A 22,978-nucleotide genomic window follows, 5' to 3' on the forward strand; every position below is an offset into this window, starting at 1 on the left:
AGCCAATTTTTAAATTTTTTTTTTTTTCCATAGAGACGTGGTTTTGCCATGTTGCCCAGGCTGATCTCGAACTCCTGGGCTTAAGTGATCCTCCCACTTCACCCTCCCAAAGTGCTAGGATTATGGGCATGAGCTGCTGCGTCTGAATGGAGATAGCATTTTGATTGGGTCTTAATAGAATTTTTATTGGATTGATGGAGAGACAGAGCAGGAAGGAAGGGCATTCAGATTTCTAGAGGAAGGGCAAAATGCTGGGGGCATTGAAAATGGGCCCAGAAAATAGTATTAGAACCTCTTTCCATGGCAAAGAGGTTATTTGTGGGATGGCAGTGAGAAATATGGTAGCAAGGGCAGGCCTCCTCACCACCTATTGTCCCATCTTCTCTTTTGACAGTGGTTCAAAGATTTTTACATTCAAAAAAAGATGACATGTGATGCCCCAGAGCACAACACTGGCCTCTAACAGATGTTGATTTCATTTCTGGGAGAGACTCTAGGATATTCTCTTCCTTGGAGTCTACCAACATCAATTTTTGCTGGAAGGAATGAGGTTTGTTTAGTTTTTCATTAAAGTAATTTTCAGTGAGAGAGGTCTTAAAATATACAGTACTTGGCAGCAGAAATGCAATTTCAGGAAAATAATAGCAGAATCTCGCTTAAAAGTATTTTGCGCTATTTTAGTTGGAAGGTATTTGGTACAAGTCACAGGTTTATGCATGTCATTTATATTTGATAATCTTTATGGAAAGACAGGACCTTATCTTGACGTCTGAATAACTCTTTAATGAATTTGCCTTTGCAAGCATTGGAAAGTCTCTCTGAATTATGTACATTAAAGAGATACATGCCAAAGAGTGGCTAATAGCAGCCAAGTGGAATTAGGGAAAAGTAGATGTCAAGGAGAGCTCTTTGGTTACAAGCCATTTGCCCACTGCCTCTATTCTCCACTGATGACACCTGGGTTGTTTTAAGATTGGCAGGAATTCAAAATGCAAATGCATGCTATGAATATCCAAAGGGAGTACAGTATATAGCATTTTCCAAATACATATTCTACCCCTACCCCAAATCTATGGAGCCTACTTCTTGTTTTTGTTTTTTGGTTTTCTTTTAGAGATAGGTTCTCACTTTGTTGCTCATGCCGGAATGCAGTGGTCATGTGATCATAGCTCACTGCAGCCACAAACTCCTGGGCTCAAGTGATCCTCTTGCCTCAGCTTACCAAATAGCTGAGACTACTGGCATGCACCACCATGCCCACCTAATTTTATTGTACACTTATTTTATTTATCTATTTATTTATTTTTAGAGATTGGAAGGAGGCTCTTGCTATGTTGCCCAGGCTGATCCTGAGCTCCTGGCTTCAAGTGATCCTCCCACCTCACTCTCCCAAGTAGATGAGATCACAGGCATGAGCCAAGAGGCCCAGTCAAGCCTACTTCTGGAATTACTTTAAGAAGCTGTCTTTTGTGCACACTTCATCAATTAGGGTACTTGATCTCAACCCAGGTGAAGTGGGGACCAAAGACAGACCCAAACTTTACCTGTACAGTGACTATTTGTATACCTCATCCTGAACTGTACCCCACATCTTAAAAATAAATAAATAAAAACAAACAAAAAAATCCCAGATGTTGTGAAAATCACCAGAGAATATATATTTTTGAAAGTTAGGCTGTTTTATAAATAAAATCTGTATGCTCTAGATGAAAAAAAAAAAAGCTCTGTTTTTTAGTGTCATGTTCTCTGCCTCACTATATTATCCATCATTGTGCACTTGGGATCCCAAGTAAGTTTAAACTCTCTCCCAGAGGAAATAACGTCAGCTATTTGAAGACAATAGTCATGTTCTCCTAAGTCTTTTTCAAGCCAAACATTGCCACCTCTTACAAACATTCCTTAGCTGACAGGTCACCATCTATTTATTGTGACTGTTTTAGCTTTCCTTACTTTCACTTAAAATTCTGTGCCCAGAATCCATAGGGTTCTCTAAAGGGGGCACGATGTGCAAAGAATAGAAAGGAACTATTTGACTAGGCATTGCACCGTATTTTTGTTCTCTAGTGGAAGAGTAACAGTTAAATTCTGGACACCAGAGATTAATAATTCCATTGGACAAACTACTGAGTGCTAGGATTTTCTTCATTTTAATATGGAAACATACTATGGCTCAAAAGAGAGTATCTATTTGAAACATTTAAAAAAAGGTTTTAGAGAGCATTTGTGTTTTATTGTTTATAAGCTATACAGCCCCTAAAACAATTGTCCAGTTAAATGATTGGTGGCACCTCTGAGGTTCAATTCCATTCTGAAAATACACAGACTTGACATTTACTTTTTAATATTCCCCTTGATCTTTGTTTGGTCTTTTTCACCAAGAGACAACTTCATTGGTGAGCAAACACTGATTTGTCTTTTTAGTTCTATGTTTTTATGTGTGTGTATGTGTGTGTGTGTTTGTGTGTGTGTAATATATATATGTTTATACATATATTATATTTGTTCAACATTTGGTTAATGCCTTCTGGATTTTTTTGAGCAATGAAATGAGGTCAGAATAAGTCAGGAAACAAGAGCACAGCAGAAACTTCTGGGACTCAGTGAAATGTGGTATTTCCTTGTGTTATTGTATCCATCATAATGGTAATGTAATGTCATAGGTACAGCGATGTCATAGTTTACCTGCATTTTAAATTCATTCCTAATGAAGGATGTTCTTTACTGTATCTTAAAGTATGTTTACAGACATAGTGAACCTTGTCCAACTGTTGGTGCTTTATTCAGTGTTGATTGCTAGTGACTCATAGATAGCCTTTTTTCATGAGATTTATCTTCAGCCAAATGGGATGCTCCTTTCCTGGGACACCATGCCCCCCCCACTACCTGAGGGCAGTCATGGTCAGTGACTGAGGGAGCGGTACATACAACAGGCTAGTCCCTTGTCTCAGGGCAGGACTACTCAGTGGAATCAATCTGAAGCAGACTCCAGTTGAGACCCCATCCTTGCTTAGTTCCTTCCCCTGCCTCTATGACTATTTTGACTCTCCTTCTCCTGAGGGCACTTCTCATAACAAACCACTTTCACAAGAAACACTTTCTCAGACCCTGCTTCTCGGAATGCTTACCTAAGACATGGCCATTATTATTTTCCGCAGTGGTTGCCACTTGGCAGTTATGAAAGTGAATGATTCTTTGTGCAGCAACTGCATAAAGAAGCTGAAATTTTAGGTAATGACACCCATTTTGCAAAATATCTGTTTAGAAAATATGAGTCTGCTTAATATGCTGTATCTTCTAAGTGGGCTTCAATTGAAAATATTTAGTTAATTTAAGTATAACTTTAGAAACAAAGTATCTGGCATTAAATAGAAGAATGGAGTCTCTTGGAAACATTTCCTTACTTGATAAAATAGACCCCTGCATTGAGTTAATGATATGAAAAGTACACGTTGACTTGCTGAAGTCTTTTCAGTGAGAGGCAGATTAGAACACAAGAGTCAATGCTCTCCTGAAATGAGTCATTTAATATTTAGATAATTCATTTACTTATTTAGATAATTCATTTAATGTAAATATAGAATACTTCCTGAAATGAGTCATTTAATATTTAGATAATTCATTTAATTATTTAGTAATTCATTTAATGTAAATATAGAATGCCATTGATGGAAGACATTTAGGTGATACACAGTGAAGACCTCCCATCCCTAATCTCATTGTCAAGACCTAAGGGTGGCAAGAGTGAATCTACTTGATGGAAGACATATGTTCATCTAATCAGTACAAGAGACAGTTCAGAATTCTCCTAGTCTGAGACTTGGCACTGCATCCTGGTGGCCCAAAGGCAGGAGCATTCAGCATTGGAGTTGATCATCTTTGGCCTGCACAGATGACCAGGTTTTCTGGGAAAAGGCCTAAGAAGTGACCACAGAGAGTATAAGGTTCTAGAATCAAGGTTAGATTAGCTGGCCGGCATGCCACGGTGCCTGCTTAACCCAAGGAGTATGGAAACCAGGTAAGTAGAAGTTTTGGGTGTCAGGTCCGAGCACAAGGGCAAAGTTGGCAAAAGGAAGCTAAGAAAATTAGAAATGGATGTGCAATGAATGAGGCTTTGGTCCCAATCTACTCTTACTCATCAGTGATCTTATGGTAAATATGTAGCCTTTCAAGCTTTAAGGCATGGGCATCAGAAAGGGACAAACCCAAGGCAAGCCCTTGTAAAATCAGCTGTGAGTTTTCCACTGAGGATGTCAGGTTCGTTTTATTTTCCATCAGGTGGGAAGTGTACAAATTCATTTCTTTCTTGACTATCATTATACAACCTTTGGTTTTCTGTTGAAAGAAAAAAAAACAGTTTTAACATTTTTTTCTGAAACGTCATTCTAAGGAGGTAACAGCAGGTAGTCTTTCCCTAAAATCTAGAATATGATGATGACCTGTAGTTAGAAGGAAACAAATCTTCAGATAATCTATGTGGAGACAGAAGACTAGGTTCAAAGAGTAAAGTAAGAGAAAGCAGTCCAGGCGCAGCGGCTCATGCCTATAATTCCAGCCCTTTGGGAAGCTGAGGCAGGAGGATCGCTTGAGGCCAGGAGATTGAGAGCAGCCAGGGCAATATCCCAAGCTTCTCAGGAGACTGATATGGAAGGATCACCTGAGCACAGGAGGTCGAGGCTTCAGTGAGCTGTGATCGGGCCACTGCACTTCAGCCTTGGCAACAAAGTGAGTCTTGACTATTAAAAAAAATGAAAGAGAAAGAAGGCAGATCGATTGTGCTCCATTATCAGAGAATTAAAAAATCCTTTGCATTACTTCAGGAAGCTAGAACATTTATCAACCCCTATTCATCTCCACTTGTCCTTCTCTCCTCATCTCCTTCTTCCAGCCTTTTCTGTCTCCCCCTTTCTCTTCTGTCCCACAATCCCTCTCTAAACCTCATTTTTTCTTTCTTAGAAGGAGCCTAATATTTGGTTCATTTGTTTCTATCCTTGAAAAGAGCAGCAAGACTTGTTGACTTTTGTTCTTTCTTTATTAAGATGAAATGACAGCTACAATATAAATATAATTCTGATGAAAGAAAAGCATGGTGTAGTTCTCTTCAGCAGAGGGTATTTTTCGTGATATTCAAAATAGAGCCTTTCAAAATTGTTGCTATACTTGAGGTGTACCTAGAATCTTCTTCAGGGTAAAGACGATAACATTCCTCAGAGGTGAACTCATTTCCGTTACTCATTTTTTAAAAAAACACATATTCTGTTTGTCTTTTCACACTCGTCACAATGAGGTTTAAAATAGAGACTCATCATCACCTATTTAAGGGTTATGAATAGCACTGCCATGAAAAGGCCTGATGGAAATTTGTGTGGAAATTGCAAGTGACGCATCAGATTCAGAAGCCAGGCAGAGGCAGAAACGGAGGTCACAGTGCCTAAGTATTTTCAGCATGGGACATGATAAGACCAAGAGTTTATGGAGCAAAACTCATGCTGACAGACAGACAGGCATCATGGCCAGATTGTGAGGTGGAAGGGTGGGAGCTCCAAGACTTAATAGAGTCTTTCAAACAAAAAAAGGATCAGTAATCTAGAGACCACCCTAAGAGATATATTGGATTACTGAACCCATTCTTTATGCCTTGTTGTATCCATGTCTTTTGACAGGTGGCTTGTAGACCCTGTTATTAGAGAAGATGGGGATGAGAAGAGTGCACTATCCCTAGTCTAAGGGTTTAGCTACATGACTTACTTCAGCTAATGTAATGTCCCCAGGAGCCATGGTGAGCCATTTCCAGCCCAAGACTTTCCACTTGTCCTCATCATGAGAAAAATATGGCATGGCTAGCCCACTGCCTCTAGGAAAGAGTAGGAGATAAGGAATAGAGAGAAGATGCAAATACTGTGCCGAATCTGGATCAGTCAAACCCCAGCTGATCTGAAGATGAAGGTGAAAGTAAAAGATGCTATTTTAAAGTAAAATATGGAGTTCTAGAGTAGTTTTTTTGCAATATTATCTTGGAAATCCTTGTCTGATATAAGCACTGTTCTTAAATGTGGTTGTTTGAAGGAAGAGCACGAATCACAGTGACTAGAAAATGAGAATTTGAGTAGATAATGATTTTCTGAAAATGAGAACAGGCCTTGTGTGTATGGTTGTAAGAGGGGCTGAATTGTTCCTGTTTTGAATATCCCACCCCTTAACTGAGCCTTAGCAACGGATGAAGGGAACTGCAGAACCCTACCTTCTTGACCATTGTGGATATCACTGATATGTCCAAGTGCAGGGATGACAGACATTGGCCTCTTTGAGAAACAACAAACATTCCAAGTCTTACTCATTGCCTGTGTGTGTTGACAAGCTGACGCAGGTGTCCAAAGACCCAGATCTCTTGCATCAATGCAAGAACATTCTATAGGGGTTCAGAGCTTTCTGAGGGATGGGGCTGAAGTCCTGGTTACAACGATATCCCAACCCAACTTCTCCCACTGCACAGTCCTGCTTCTCTTACCTTTTCATAAATATTGTTCCCCAAAGCACTCCTGAATGATCTTCCTGCATGTAAATATCTGAGGCCCAGAGTCTGTCCATGGGTACCTGGCCCACGGTACACTGCTCTCACTCAGCTTTTCAGGGGTGCTGGGATCTGGAGGAGGGGGCAGAGGAAGGTCTTACCCACTATCATGTGGTTGCAGACATCACAGAAAGTGGGCTTCTTGAAGATGTGTTCCTGAAAGGCATGGGCCTTGCCACCTGGGTACAGGCCAGCTCTGGCGGGAGTGGACATCAGGCTTCCTGGAGCAGGGAGTGGGCTGGAGCTGGGGCTGATCTCAGCTACCATGTCTGCTTGCAGCTTTGCGTCTTCACTGTTGGTTCTCTGGAAGAAGTTGTCAGCACTTTTGCTCCGTAAACTCTTGGTCTTGAAAGAAAGTGATCGTTTTAGTTTCTGGAGCTGCAATGCAACAACAGAACAGTCTCTCTTACAATTGACGGATCATGTGGACACAAGATGTGGGGTGAGGTCTGCTCCGTGCACTGCATAGTCCCACTGACACCCCCAGTCCCCCTTCTCCCACTGCAGTAGGCTCATATGTGTCCTTGTGCGGGTGGGGTGATGGCAGTGCCTCATGAAGTGGGAATTCAGCAGTGCCCCTCAAGCCTACCCCTGCTGCCAAGCCAGGTGAGCAGAAAAAGGACCCTTTGCTTCTGCCATTGCTCCTCCTCCCCTGCCTCTTTAAGATCCCACCAATGTGCAGTTAAATGTCCCACCACATTGACTTTTGACATCATTTGCCTTTTGAATTTGAATCATTGGAAACATTAAGTGTACTAACTCATGGGCTCAAAGGCTGGATGTGTAATGCTGGTCTTTCTTTCTTATGATCACTTAGCACCCACTTGTCTCTGAACACAGCAAAGCAAAAGAGGACGCTATCTGACTCCAAATCAGTCTTGCTAAACTATCCACAGAACACAAACCAGAAACTCTCAGGTCCACTTGGGTCTGAAACATATGGATAAGTAATATTTCTCTCTCTTTCTGTCTCTCTATGTGTATATGTGCATGTGTGTAGGACATAGGGCACAATGAATTATGCCTTTGACTTTGTTCTTCATGCTGCCCTGCTCCTTGTGTTTGATTATGACAAACTACCCCATTTATTTCTTTTTTGTCTTTTGAGCTTATAAAGAGGCATCAAAATGGGCTTAGAAAAGCACTAGCTTCTGACAGGTCTGGGTTTGTCAAGTCTGTCACTTGAATCCAGTCTTCACATCAAAGCCAGAGAGATGTTTTTGAAACACAGATGTGAGCATATGAGCACTTGTTTAAAATCCCTTAAGACACATCCTTTGTTCTTAGATGTAAGAAAAACTCCTTTTCATGGGCTCCAGGAACTAGAAGATTCTAGAACCTGATGTACCATGGTCCACCTTGTTCTGTCTATCCCAGCCACAGTCTCTCCTGTTTACTATGCTTTCTCATCACTAACCTGTAGCAGCTAGTTTTCTCTCTGTTCAGATAAAAAAATGAGCCACTTACTACGTGCATGACCTTCAAAGGTCACTTTACCCTTAAGATGGTTTCCCTTTGTAACTGAATAGCCATGGAAGTTCTTTCTGTTGCTTGGAATTAACAAGTATGGTCAAAACTGCAGACAAAAAGGTGCTCATATATCAAACTGAAAAGCTTCTTCACAGGAAAAGAAACAATTAGCTGAGTGAAAAGACAACCTACCTAATGAGAGAAAATATTTGTAAAATATTCATTTGACAAGAGATTAATATCCAGAATATACAAGAAAATCAAACATAATGAAAAAAAACAAACAAAACTAAACTATCCAATTAAAAAATGGACAAATGATCTGAACGGACATTTCTCAAAAGAAGACACACAAATAGCCAATAAGAACATGAAAAAAATTGCTCAACCTCACTAATATCAGGAAAATGCAAACCAAAAATACAACGAGATATCACCTTGGCCTAGTTAGGATGGCTATTATAAAAAAGACACACAAAAAATGGATCCTGGTAAGGATGTGGAGAAAAGGGAACTCATACACTGCTAGTGAGCATGTAAACTAGTATAGCAACTATGGAGAACAGTACTAGGGCTCTTCAAAAAACTAGATGTAGAATTATCATGTGATCCAGGGATCCCGCTGCTGCGTATTTACCAAAGGGAAGAAAATCAGTATATCAAAGAGATATTTGCACTCCCTCCCCACCCCGTTTATAGCAGCACTATTCACAATAGCCAAGATATGGAATCCAACAATAGATTAATGTATGAAGAAAGAAAATGTGGTATATATACACAGTGGAATACTATTCAGCCACAAAAAAATGAAATCTTGTCATTCATGGCAGCACAGAGGGAACTGGAGGACATTATGTTAAGTGAAATCAGTCAGGAACAAGAAGTTAAACCCTGCATGTTCTCACTCATATGTGGAAGTTAAAAAAAAAGTCGATCTTTTTTTTGAAGTGAAAAGTAGAACAGAGGATAGTAGAGGCTGAGAAGTGTAGGGAAAAGGGAAGGACAGAGAGATTTATTGAAAGATTACAGCTAGATCAGAGGAATAAGATCTAGTGCTCTGTACCACTATGGGATGATTAAAGTTAACAACATTATATAGTTCCAAATAGCCAGAAGAAAGATATTGAACACTCCAACACAAAGAAATAATAAATGCTTGAGATGCTGGATATACTAATAACCTTGATCTGATCACTATATCATATGTAATATATAATGTATTATATCATATGCATTGCAACATCACTATGTACCCCATAAATATGTACAATTATTATTTGTCAATTAAAAATAAAATAATTAAAAAAATTAAAAAATGAAAAAAGTGCTCAGTACTCTAATCTAATAATGGCCTCCATCAAGGGTGATCAGATTCCCCCATATAATATATAACACAAGTTGATGTGGGCTTGCTAAGCCCAGCCACCTCTGCTTTGCTCCTCCAGCTTCCACAACAGAAGTCCTGGAAGATATGGTGGTCATTAGTGCTTGGGATAGACTACAAAAAGGCCTCTTATCCATGCCACTCTGCTATGTACATTCATAGCTCCTCCCATCAAAAGTGGAGATTATTTTTCCACTCCTTGAACTTGTTGGCTTTGGGAATTTGACCAATAGAAGGTAGCAATGCAATTTTTAAAAATCTTTATTTTAGATCTGGGGGTACACATGTGTGTTCATTACATGAACATATTGTGTAGTGTTGGAGACTTGGTCTCATGTGGCCAATTTTCCAGATTGTAAACAATGTACTCCATAGGTAGTTTCTGAATCCTAGCCCCCTTCCCCACCTCCCCCCTTGTTGATTTCCCCAGTGCCTATTCTTTTTGAGCAGAAGCAATTTTAATACAGTTCCAAGTCCAGGCCTCAAGATACCTTGCGTGCTTCTGTCTTCTCTTTGGAAGCCTGCCAAACTGTAACATGGACAAAGTCAAGGTAGCCTTAAGGGTCAGGAGAGATGCATCATCTAGTTAATTCCCTGCTACTCCAGGGAGACCCCAGAAGCAGAGCCACCCTGCTGCCCTGTAGGCATAAGGGAGTCTAGAGGAGAAGAGAACATTCAGCTGAGTTCTGCTCAAAGTGTCAGCCCACACATTCATCAACTAAAGAGATGGTTGGTGTTTTAAGCTATTAAACTGTGTATCTATTTTGTGTACACTGCAATAGCTAACTGATACAATGCTGTCCTCCCCATCCTCCTGTACTTGGTGGGATTAGACTTCTTTGCCTTCTGGAATTTGGGTGTGGTTGGGTGAAGCTCTCCACTTCAAGTAGCCCTACAGTGGGGAGGCTCTGCAAAGCCCTCTAGACAAGTCCACTAGGACAGCCAATGGGGCATCATCAGCCAGAAATGGCCAGCCAGAGAAGCAGTAACAACCTACATAGAAAAGTCAGAAAGAGTGGGCCAGCTAAAACTCATTTCTTTCCTTCTGCCTGCAGCCCAAACCTACCAGAGGAGTCAGAGTTGTAGAAAAAGGAGGAAGAAGGCATCCTTGAGTGATTGTGGAGTTGCTTGTTACCACGACATAGCCTAGCATAACCTGACTGATATAGGGCAATGGGGTCCGAGGCCTTGGGAGCATAGCACTGATTTTGAAGAAGATCCTCCATCTTTGTAAAAGCTAAGTGAGAAGGGGCTATGGAACCTTATTTATGGAGACTGAGTCACACTAAGATGAGGACTTGGAAGCAGCAAAGGAGCTCAACAGGCCCTCTTTACTTCAAGTCCTTCAGGCTATAAATTGGACTGATGTTGCAGGAATGAGGCTTAAATAGAAGGGAGGACTAGAGCTTTATTTTAGACAGACTTTTAATTCGTTTAAGTAACCAGAAAATTAAGCAATCTGCTAAGATTTTGTTGTGGGATGTGTAACCCAGGGAGAGGTTTATCAAAGCAAACACTATTGCATAAAAAAAAGAAATATCTTCTGTTTGCTTCCTACTAAGTTCGGATGGTTCAATAAATTGACTACCTATGTCTCAAAAGTAGAATAATAACACCTACCCTGATTATACCAGGGCACTGTTGTGAGGATTTCAGAGGATGATGTATAGATGTGCTCTCTGAGAGCTGTATAGGATAGAAATGGGTAGAGGGTGATGGGGGGTAAAAGAGCTGGGAGTATGAACCTGGGTTAAGTGGTCCACCAGGGACTCCTCTTAATCCTCCTAGCCATTCAGTGAAGATGGAGAAATGGAAGCTGAGGGAAGTTAAGTAACTTGCCTAAGATCACAGTTGATGTGAGTCAAGACCAGGATTCACAATGAAATCTGCCTTCCTCCAATCCCCATACTCTTCCCGCTACTGGTAGGTCCATAAGGGGTGGATTAGGGGAGGGAGGAGAGTTATCCCTCATTCCAGGAGGATGAAACTACTTCTGGTGGTCAGTGAGGGTGGGAAGGAATGTGGGATGGGAACATAAATCTGCTTTTTGGGCAGTGACATAGTTTGGACTGCTGTCTCCTCCAAATCACATATTGAAGTATGATCTACAATGTTGGAGGTGGGGCCTAGTGGGAGGTGTTTGGGTCATGAGGGTAGGTCCCTAATGAATGACTTGGTGGTGTTCTGGCTATAATGAGTGAGCTTTCACTGTTCATGTGAGAGTTGGTTGTTAAAAAGAACCTAGCACCAGGATCTGTAAGGAACTCAAATGCGCCGAAAGGAAAGGAATCTACCAGGAGAGGGGGCACACTTCATCAACAGGGGTACCTGCATAATGAACATTTGTATACCTAACCCTGCATTGTACCCCACATCTTTAAATTAAAAAAATTTTAAAAAGTGGGCAAAAGACTTGAATCGACACTTCTCAGAAGAAGATATATGGGCAGCCAACAGACACATAAAAAACTGCTCAGCCTCAACCAGAGAAATGCAAATCAAAACCACATTGGGATATCACCTAACCTCAGTAAGAATGGTCATCATTAATAAAACAAACAACAACAGATGCTGGTGAGGATGTGGAGAAAAAGGAACGCTTCTACACTGCTGATGGGAATGCAAAATAGTGCAACCTCTTTGGAAGACAGTGTGATGATTTCTAAAAGAACTAGAAATTGACTTTTCATATGACCCAGCAATCCCCCTATTGGGAATATACCCAGAGGAGCTCAAGTAATTCTACCAAAAAGATACCTGCACATGCATGTTTGTTGCAGCTCTATCACACAATAGCAAAAACATGGAACCAACCATACTGCCCATCGAAGTTGGACTGGATTTAAAAAATGTGGTACATATACACAATGGAATATTATGCAGTCATAAATAAGGACAAACATATGGACTTTGCAGCAACTTGGATGGATTTAGAGTCTATCATACTCGGTGATCTATCACAGAAACAAAGAACAGAGTACCGTTTGTTATCCCTCATAAGCGGACCTTGAACAATTATCATAATACTATAAGAAAGGGATTGGCAGTCATGGGAAACTGTCAGTGAAGGGGGGATGGGATTGGCAGTTGAGGGAAACTTTAAAGTAAAATAAAAAAAAGAACCTAGCACCTTCTTCTCTCTTGTTTCTGCTCTCATTATGTGACACACCTGCTCCCCTTCACCTTCCACCACGAATGAAAGCTTCATGAGGCCTCACCAGAACCCAAGCAGATGCTGGCACCATGCAGAATCATGAGCCAAATAAACTGTTTTTCTTTATAAATTACCCAGTCTCAGGGGTGTGTGTGTGTGTGTGTGTGTGTGTGTGTGTGTGTGTGTGTGTGTGTAATATTTATTACAGCAATATAATATGCTTTATATATATCTTATAGCAATGTAAAATGGGCCAATATAGGGAGCTATTTCTTTTATTTTATGTATTTCCAATTTCCAAAATATAACAAAGGAGCATGCCTTGCTTATCAATGGAAAGCATCAGATGTCACTGCATGGTCTTCTGCTACCAGGACAGGGAATGGGATGGGGAGAGGCCTATAACTATCTAGTCTTGTCTCCCTCTTATGCTCATGTGCTTTATTTCTCCTTTCAAACTCTTTGCCACATGTGGTCTCCTGTGTTCCTTGGAAGTTCATGCATGACATTTAAGTATGATGCCAGGAAACCCGCAACATTTTTCTTGTTCTGTGGGGTGTGACTAGAAATTGTGTCAGGCTCTTGAAGCCTGCCTGCCTCTGGAGCTGGAGAATTTGCCTTGAAAGTCAATCTGACATTTCTTAGTCAAGTAGACAGCTTAAAAGAAATACCTACAAGTTAAATAAAGTCCTATACATGAACTCATGCTTTCTCTAAATTTTTCCTGAAAGAGCAGATGCCAGATGGAAACTTATGAATTGCAGAAATAGAAGCAAACTCTGGTCACTGCAGATGACACAAAATGATTAGTTTCCATGTACCACTGACATGACCCAGTTCCTCCATTTTATATATAATAATAATGCTAAAAGGAACATGTATTAGAAACTACTCTATATACTGTGCTTCATGTAATCATCCTAGCAAACTTATGAGTAGGAGATCATTCATTTATTAAATGATCAATTCAGTAAATATCTATTGGGGTACTACTCTAAGCCAGGCATAGTCCTTGGTTTTATGGATAGAACAGTGGAAAAAATAAAAAAAGACCTTCCTTTTAAAGTTTTAAGGTCCAGTGGGTGGAGATAGAAAACAGACAAATTATCAACGAGGTATATAATATAATTTGGATAGGGATAGGAGTTACAAAGGAAAATTAAAACACAGTTGGGTCTTAGAAGGTGACAAGGAAAGCTTCTTGGAACAGGTTTCTGTTTTTTCATCTGTAAAATGAGAAACATTAGAAGGCGACATTAGAGATGTAAAGGCAGTAGTGAGTGTGTGAACTATGCTAGAGAGGAGCATTCTGGGCAGTGGGAAAAACAAGAGCAAAGGCCCCAACAAGAGAGCAAGGTTAGTGAATTTGAAGAAACACCAGGAGGTTGATGTGTCTGGATAAGAATGATGGGGAAGATGAAGGGCAGAGTGTCAAGGGCAAATGTCTGCTGGTCCTTGTAGGTCATGGCAAGGGTTTTAAAATTTATCCTAAGGGTGTTGGTTTTGAGTAGGAAACTGACAGTGTCTGACTTTTATTTAAAAGGATCAAGCTAGTAGCTGTGTGGAAAACAGACTACAGGAGGACAAGACATATGCAGGGACACTAGTTAGGACACTCTTGCAGTAATCCTGATGAGAAGTAATTTTGGTTTGGCCTTGGTAAAATGTAGTTGAATTTGGAGCTGAGTTCTGGATAAGTTTGAAATGCTTATTTGGAATTCAAGTGGAGCTCCCAAGTAGGTAGCTGGATATAGGATTCTGGGATTCAGGAAAGAGGTCCAAGCTGGAGTTAATACCTTGGGAGTCATTAGCATATAGATGATGGCATTTAAAGCCATGAGACTGGATGAGATCACCACATAGACAGTGAGTGCAGACACTGAAGAGAAGTGATCTGAGGACGGAGCCCTGGGGCACTCCAATATTTAGAGGACAAGAAGATTAGTAAGGACAAGCAAAGGAACTTGAGAAGGAGAGACTGGTGAGGAAAGGAAGGACCCAATAAGAGGAGTGTTTTAGAAACTGAGGGAAAAAGATGGTTCAAAGAAGAGAGAACAGTCAATAGCATCAAATGAATCTTATAAAATAATGTCAAATATTGTGAGCTTTAGAGATTAGCTGCTGTATTTGGCAAAGAAAATGTCTTCAGGGGACCTTAACTGTAGCAGATACAGTGGTGAATGTGAAAAGCTACCTAACAAGGTTTCAAGAAAGAACAGCTGGAGGAAAAGTGAGCAGAAGTAGTGGGTATGGATAGTTTGGGGAGTTTTGTTATAAAGGGATTAGTAAGGAGGTAGTGGCTGGAGGGGGATATAGTATCCAGTGAGGATTTTTTGTTGTTGTTATGTTTTGTTTACATGTGAGAGGGTATTTCAGCATGTTTTTAATCTAATGATGCAGGAGAGAGAGTAGTGCTGGAGTGATGTCCTTGAGTTGAGAGGAGGTGGGGCACAGTGCAAGAGGAGAAGGGTTGCCTTTAGATTGGAGGGAGGGGGACAGTTCTCTATGGGGAGAGAGCTGCAGACATGCTGGTAGAGTTGGTACTGGTTGGATGTGATGGATCTTCTCTTTTGATTGTTTCTATTTTCTATTTTCTCCTGAGCGGGAGAAAATGGGAGGTAGAGGGAGGATATATTGGAAGTTGGAAGACAGAGATGGGGAATAACCATTTCAGAGATAGGGGAGTGAATGGATTAGAGCAATGCACAATGGTAGAATGCTAGGGTGGCACAGAGGGTTCATTTCAGGTTATTATCTTATTTTATAGATGAGAAAACAAGAAACCTGCCAACTTACCCAAAGTTAAATGGCTAGTAAATTGAGAATGAAGATGCTCATACAGGTCTCTCTGACTACAAAGTCCCTTGAGTCAAATGGACTTTCATGAGGAGGTAACTCACTCTTGACCTCCTCTTAGTAAAATCCCTCTGCTCTTAGCGTGTTTTATCTTCCTCGTGCCAGCTGGAATTTTAGCAATAACCCATGTGGTTGCCAGGTTGTGCAACACTTCTATGGCAATTAGTCGAGGAATGCAAAAATTGGGTGTTGTGAGAGCACTGGAACACAGAATTGCAGCCTGAAGGTGACTATAATAGCAGGCTTATTGATTTACCCGTCTGTTCTGCAGCAGCACATCAAGTTAATTAACCAGTGTGCACTTGATCATTTCAGCCAGGATCTAAAGTCCGCACTAGGTGGGAAAGGGGCAGTTCTGGTGCAGCAAGTCTCTGCCCACACAGGCGGTAAATCAGGAGGCACAGTCACCACATCAACTCCATTTCCTGCCTGTTGACATTTAACCATAAAGTCAGTTACCACTACATAGACATTTCCTTGGCTATTTGAGACGGCACCAGTAATGCACTGGCTTTTACCTCTGAATTGGAATGAGGTAATCGGAGAACCTTCTGTAAGCACATGTCTCATCCTTGGTCCTCATATGGGATGCACATCTTTGATTTTTTAAATGGACTCCTCCCCCCTTTTCACATTTTAACTTTTCTAAAATAAGAGTTATGTTTTCTATGGAAATGCTCATGATTTTCTTTTTTTTTATGAAAAGATATTATTAAATCTGCCGATGACATCTAAGAATTGAGGAAGTAAGTTATTTTTCATTCTGTAACCTAACAGCCTGCATGCTTCTGAAACCCACTCCCTTTACACTCCAGTGGCCACACAGATTTATATAATCTATTCCCAGTTTGGTTGAGGCTGTGGTTTTTTTAGAGTGCTTTCCACACTCACCCCTAACATTTTACCTGTGTCTTAACAGGCAGAGAGTGAGCACTGGGGGTCTTAAGAAATGCAGCGCCCAAGATGAGCATTAACTTACTCTCCAACCATTTCACTCACCCAGAGCTTGATTTCTTCTATGGCAAACAATGCATTCCAGGCCCTGATAGACTTTAATCTGGATGGTAACTTCAAAGTCACAAATATTTTTCTTACATCTACTGGCTCTGTCACAAGCAGTTGCAAAGGCTAGTTATTAAGGAATATATTGGCAAAGCAACAGTTAATGAATATGATTGGTTGCATGTTCTGCTGCCAATGAACTGTGTGGTCTTGGGTAAGTTCCTCATGCTCCTTGGCTTGGGTTCTACCAGTAAATTTACTGGTGCTCAGTGGCAGCAAAGCTCCCTTCTAGCTCTGACAATTCAGTACTGCGAGGGAATACAAAAGACCTTGAATAGTCTCTACTTTTAGGAAGTCGAAGATCTAATTCTGGAGACAAATAACAGTCCTTAAAACTATCCAAAGGTGAACACAAGACCCTATATTTATATTATCAAGTGGTAGGTAGAGTGTTTTGATGGTTGCCTATTCTAATGTGTCAGAAAAGGGAGCTATCAATGGAAGCTGGAATAGTCAGAGGCATTCCTTCAAATCCTGAAGTATGAAGTGTCTTTAAAACCTGTAATTCAACTGTTTAAGTGCTTTGATGGTCACTCTCAATTCTAGGTTATACCCTGCTCCTTACTGTAAGATACGAGACTCTTCCTGATGGACATGGGGATCCATCTGTCCATCATTACTTCTAGTCACCCTCTCCTAATCCCTGGGCACACAGACACTCTAAGAGCAGGCCCCAGGATTGCAATGATGCACAAGGCTTAAGTGCCTTCTTTGTTCTACCTGAAAGACTTGTGTTTCATTCAGTGTTATCTAGAAAATGCCTGTTCACTTTGACTGCTTAGCTTCTCTGTGGAGTCTGGCCTGGCCCTTCCAGCAGGTGGACCTGAATGCTCTCTCTGGTGTGATCCCCCAGTGTACAGCATGGAGATGCATCACTGATCTTCCTACCTTGTGCTCTGGGGCTCCCCTGCAGACCATGAGATTGCTTTCAACAGGTAGTGCAGTGCCTGGCACATAGTAATGATATTAATTTTGTTAGTGAATAATTACTGAGCTAGTATTCTACATCAGACTCTATCCTAAGAGTTTTCATGGGTTATCTTTTGAGCATAATGCTAACCCTATACAGTAGGTACTACTACTATCCCTTTTATGAGTAAAGAGATGGTGGCAGAGAGAAGTTAAGAAATGTGCCCAAACACACCCAGCAAGGGTGGTGGAGTTGGGATTAGAACCAAGATGTAGTTTGACTTCAGAATGCAAGCTCTGAATACATCTGTTAAATGACAGACTGATAGACTGATGGACTGCACAATAGGAAGAGATACACCCAAACTAAAGATTTAGATACAGAAGCAGAAGTGATCAGCAGAATCAGCAGGGTACCAGCAAGATTTATATAGTTCTTACAATAGGCCTGCAAACACAGTTGTCCAGAAAACCTTTATTGAAAAGCCTGGCCTGACTCATCATCCAAGTGTGTTGGTGAGAGTGGGAAGTACCAGCCATGAAGGAAGTGTGTACAGGAGTGTATGGGGCTTGTGCTCCAAGTATTGATGGCCACCAGGTGGAAAGTATGAACACCGCATGGTAATCCACCATGACCCACTGAAGATTCTCTACAGGGCAGATGTTAGCCTTGATGAAGGAAGTGCTTACAGAGGATTAAGTTGGGGCAGAATCTGAGTGCAGCAGAAGGGAGAGAAAAACATCAGGGAGACACACCACGAGGAACGAATTGGCAAACTGTTCCCTCTGTGCACTGAGGTTAGCTGACATTTTCTCCAAAGAGGTTTCTGTGCAGCTCCTAAGTTCACAGTTGCTAGAACAGGAAGAATGTAGTTTCATGGAGGTCTTGGCTATTCACATCTATCCCTCTTCACCAGAGAAATGCAAGTTGAGCATGGTAGCTCACACCTATAATTTCAGTACTTTGAGAGGCTGAGGTGGAAGAATGGCTTGATCCCAAGAGTTTGAGACCAGCCTGGGAAATACAGTAAGACCTCGTCTCTACAAAAAAATGAAAAAAAAAAATTAGCCAGGCTTAATGGCATGTGCCCATAGTTCTAGTTACTCAAGAGACTGAGATAACAGGCTTGCTTGAGCCTAGGAGTTTGAGGCTTCAGTGGGCTATGATCATGCCACTGCACTCTAGCTTGAGTGACAGAGCAAGAGCTTATCTAAAAAAAAGATTTTGAGAAATTTAAGACCATTAGTTTCTTCAGACATCATCACCTGTCTTTCTGAAAGTCTTAGACATTGTGAGATTCCCCCCCCTTTGTCCTGAAAATAGTCCTTACCTATATTATTTAAGCCCTGAGCAGTGACATTGGTTAAATCTTACTCAATGGCAAACACCGAGATGATAATATTTTTGTTACACCAACACATACACACACACACTTTAAAACTTAACATATATTTCCGTGAAACAGTCCTGTGTTCAGCAGGGCAAATATCACCTTCATTTCACAGATGAAGAAAATGGGACAGAAGAAAGTTGTGACATGCCCAACCAAGGTCCACAGAAGATGAGATGCTTAACAGGGAGGACAAGTTTTAAGGCTTCCTGTGAACCGGGCTCAGTGGCTCAGCCTGTAATCCCGCGCCTTTGGGAGGCTGAGGTGAGTGGATTGCCTGAGCCCGCGGGTTCAAGACCCGCCTGGACAGTGAGACCTCATCTCTATAATAAACCAAAAAATCAGTCGGGCGTGGTAGCGCATGCCTGTAATTCCAGCTACTCAGAAGGCTGAGGCGGAAGGATCGCCGGAGCCCAGCAGGTCGAGGCTGCGGTGGCCGGGAGTGGCCACTGCACTCCAGTCTGGGCGACAGAGTGAGACTCCAGCTCAAAATAAATAAATAAATAAGGCTTCCTGTGTAGGGATAGAAGAAATGTGCCCAGAAGAAAAACTTTGAGAAGTCACTTGGCAAGGGAAGATGGTACCTCAAGGACTAATCTTAAAAAAAAACATACAGTACTTGGTTTTACTGAATACTGAGGAAAGTGAGGTTTGCAGGTTTAGGGAAAGCAGCTACAAGACAAGGAGTAATAGCAGTCGGGAGTGGGTGGGTGGGTGGGTGGGGGGGGGGAGATAGTCTGCCAAGAGGGATCTATGTGGGAAAAGGCAGAGAGGAAACATATTTAGGAGTGGTGGGGAGACAGGGTTCCTCTCTGCTCCTCACTTGTCCAGAATAGGACATGATTGGGATCTTTAACAGCTCTTGTTTGTAAAATCCCCTGTGGATTCAGAAATGGTAAAGGTCAAGAGGAAAGCAAGATGAAGGCTGACTGAAAGAACAGACCCACAGTTCATCTTCCCGATGTAGGTTCTCAACCCAGGGGTTAGTCCTTAGCTAGGGTATTAGTGGCTGGGGCAAGGAGGAGATTGGTGGTGGAATGAGTGGAAGGGCAGTGAATTAGCTGTAATCACAGCATTGTGGAGGTTGAAGTGGAGGATCGCTTGAAGCCAGGAGTTTGAGACCAGCCTGAGCAACAAAGCGAGACTTCATCTCCACAGAACATTTTAAAAAGTATCAGCCAGGTGTGGTGGCATGCACCTATCGTGCTAGCTACCAGGGGGTCAAGGCTGCCATGAACTGTGCCTTGAGCCACTGCACTGCAGTCTGGTGACAGAGTGAGACTCAAAAAAAAAATTTTTTTTTTTTTGTAGTGGGATCAGCACTTGAACTCAAGCTTTGAAGTCAACATTTAGAGACCTTTCCTATTGCCTGCTTTTGCTATTCTGTATTATACTAGCTCAAGAAAAATCTATGTCTTGAAAAAAGCTAGTAGATTAAATCAATTCATATGTGGAACACTTTGAATATCTCAAGCAATGTGTATAATCCTTGATTTTCTATTTTCAAATCACTGTAGAACACCTCTAAAGCTGCACATTAGATTTATAGGAACTCAGCAAATGGTTTTTTATTAAGCAGTGTGGAGCTTTAAGGGCTGCTTGGAGAATTAGAGCAGCAAGTACAACCTGAATTCTGTTTAGAGCCTCATCTGGTGTTTTCCCTGATTTTAGCAATCTATCTGGCTAGAGATAAGACAAAGTCTGTTTTCTTTGCCAAATGAAAAAGGAAGACTTTGATTCTTCCTAATAATTAAGAAAAACATGAGTTAGATAACATCAAAGGTGGCAAAACAGCTACTGATTTTAAACATTAACTGGTAGGTGTTGGAGACTTATTCTGAACCTTTCAATTCAGTAGGGCTCTGGATCCCCTTATGTATGAGGAAGCAATCAGTTGAAAATTGTAAGACATATATTTTAAAAAACATTTTATTTTGAAATAATTTTAGTCATACAGAAAATTTGCCAAATAAGTGCCCATATACCTTTCATCCAGCTTCCCCTATTAACATCTTATATGACTATAGTAAATTGATTACAACCAAGAAATTAACACTGATATAAAACCGTCAACTCATCTACAGATCTTAGTAGAACTTTGCCTTATTAGAATTAGTAACCTCATGAATGTTCTTTTTGTGGTCCAGGATCCAAGCCAGGATTCCATATTGCACTTAATATTTATGTTTCCTTAGTTTTCTTTAATCTGTATCAGGTCCTCAATCTGTCTTTTTTTGTCTCTTGTAACCTTGCTCCTTTTGAAGACTACTGGCCAGTTATTTCAATTTAGGTTTGTCTAATGTTTTCTCATTATTATACTGAGGTTATGTATTTTTGGAAAGAATAGGACAAAAGTAACCTGCGTTTCTCAGAACTTCATATTAAGAGGCACCTAATGTCAGTGTGTTCCATTACTGGTGATAAATTTTGGTTGCTGGGTTAAAGTAGTATTTGCTAGATTGCTCCACTATAAAGTTATTTGTTTTCCCTGTGTAATGAATGAATATCATGTGACTATGAGACTTTAAAAAGAATCATTCCATATTTCATTTCAAAATGTGACTTCGAGACTGCAAATATCCTTTTCTCATCATACATTTGCCCTATAATTTCAATATCCACTGATGAATCTTGCCTGCAAACTTATTACCTACTGTTTGCCTAGTGGGAGTATTCTATTTCTATTCGTCCTTCCATGTTTATTAAATAGAATTATACTGCAGAATTAGTCTTCATTTATTTTCTTCATTAGGTTATTTACTTCTATCACTATGGAATGATAGATATTTGCTTTATTTTATGGGTAACGATTCCCCACTATCATTATTTATTTTGTTGCTCAAATTGTCTTGGGTTTGGTCATTTTGAACTCCTTTAAGTTAACAACTGTGTCCTTTTTGATAAGTCTCAATCATTTCATTTTTGAACATATCTTTACTTCTTAATACCACAAGATTTTTGGCTTATCTTCTATTTTCTCTCTTCCAGTCTTAACAACCAGCCATTTCTTCAAGAAGCCCTGGATAGTTTTATTGGGGAATGGTATGTAGAAACTGAGATGTCTAGGTACTAGATGTGCTCATTGCAACTGAGATGGCGCTTATTTTAAGTTCTCTTAATGGACAGAGCTAGGAAATATATAAATGAGTACTCACTCATATACACATATCTATATTTATTTTAAAATAATTTGTCTGTATAAATATTAAAAACCATGAGTTCATGCCAATGTACTCTCTTATTTATTAAAACACATTTCATTGCTCTCTGATTGATATTTGTATGGCTGTACTCTAAAGCTAGTGTTCTCTATACTAGAGGAGGGAACAGAAATTTGTTAGGAGAAAATACACAGAGCAAAATAGATAAATTGAAAACAATTTGAAGAGCAGAGAAGCCACTTAAGAGAGGAGTCATTTTAACATTTGTTAAATTAAGTGAATGGAAGGATCTTTTCACTTTCACAAATACTTATTGACTACCTGCTCTGTCATCCATTCTGCTGGAGACAAAGAGAAGCAACAACATGCTCCTTGTCCTCAAGTTTTCAGTTACTTGGGGAGAGACTGACACACAAACAAATCCGTTATATTCATTATACAGCACTAAGCTCAGTCTTGTGAGAAAAAAAAAAGAACTAAATTAAAATACAGTGTAGCAGGGTTTTCTGGAGGGATAGTTTAGAATGATAGATTATTTATAAGCAAAATACAAAAAATAAGGACTAGTATAAGAAGGAAACTTCAAGTTCAAAACATAAGACAGAAAAGAAGCTTGAATAATGTGTTAATAGGCCTGGAGAGTATCTTGTAGCAACAGAAAATTTTGGAAGGGTACTAAGCAAGAGAAGCACTTGTTCATATTTGGATATTTACAATATTAATGATGCATATGTTATTAAAAGGATACAATACAAAAAAGAGAACTTTTTGAAAAGCAAGTTTTCTTCTCATATCAGATCTCTAGCTCAACTCAGTGTAAAACTTCTATGAACAGTTCCTTCCAGAACAGTTCTGTCTATATGCCTGTGTATAACTTTATAGATATCCTCTTTTTAAAAAACACAAATGTGAATATGCAATGCACATTTTTCTACATCATGCTTTTACATTGACAGTATATATTGGAGATCTTTCTATTATATGTATTTAGCAGCATGAAAGATTTAACTTATTTTTAAATTG

At 40.3% G+C, this 22,978-nt stretch overlaps 1 protein-coding gene across 2 annotated transcripts in view; it reads right to left on the reverse strand.

The window, feature by feature from the left end:
• The window catches only part of STAC (SH3 and cysteine rich domain), a 158,763-nt gene that overhangs the window by 93,036 nt on the left and 42,749 nt on the right, over window positions 1-22,978 (reverse strand). For both annotated transcript variants that reach the window (XM_008061210.2, XM_008061209.2), the window contains exon 2: window positions 6,670-6,946. In XM_008061210.2, the coding sequence (XP_008059401.1) occupies window positions 6,670-6,946 (277 nt within the window). The remainder of the gene's footprint in view (window positions 1-6,669; window positions 6,947-22,978) is intronic.

The sequence above is a fragment of the Carlito syrichta genome, unplaced genomic scaffold (genome assembly GCF_000164805.1).
Source record: "Carlito syrichta isolate Samal-C Ts95f unplaced genomic scaffold, Tarsius_syrichta-2.0.1 Scaffold305148, whole genome shotgun sequence".
Classification (NCBI taxonomy): Eukaryota; Metazoa; Chordata; class Mammalia; order Primates; family Tarsiidae; genus Carlito; species Carlito syrichta.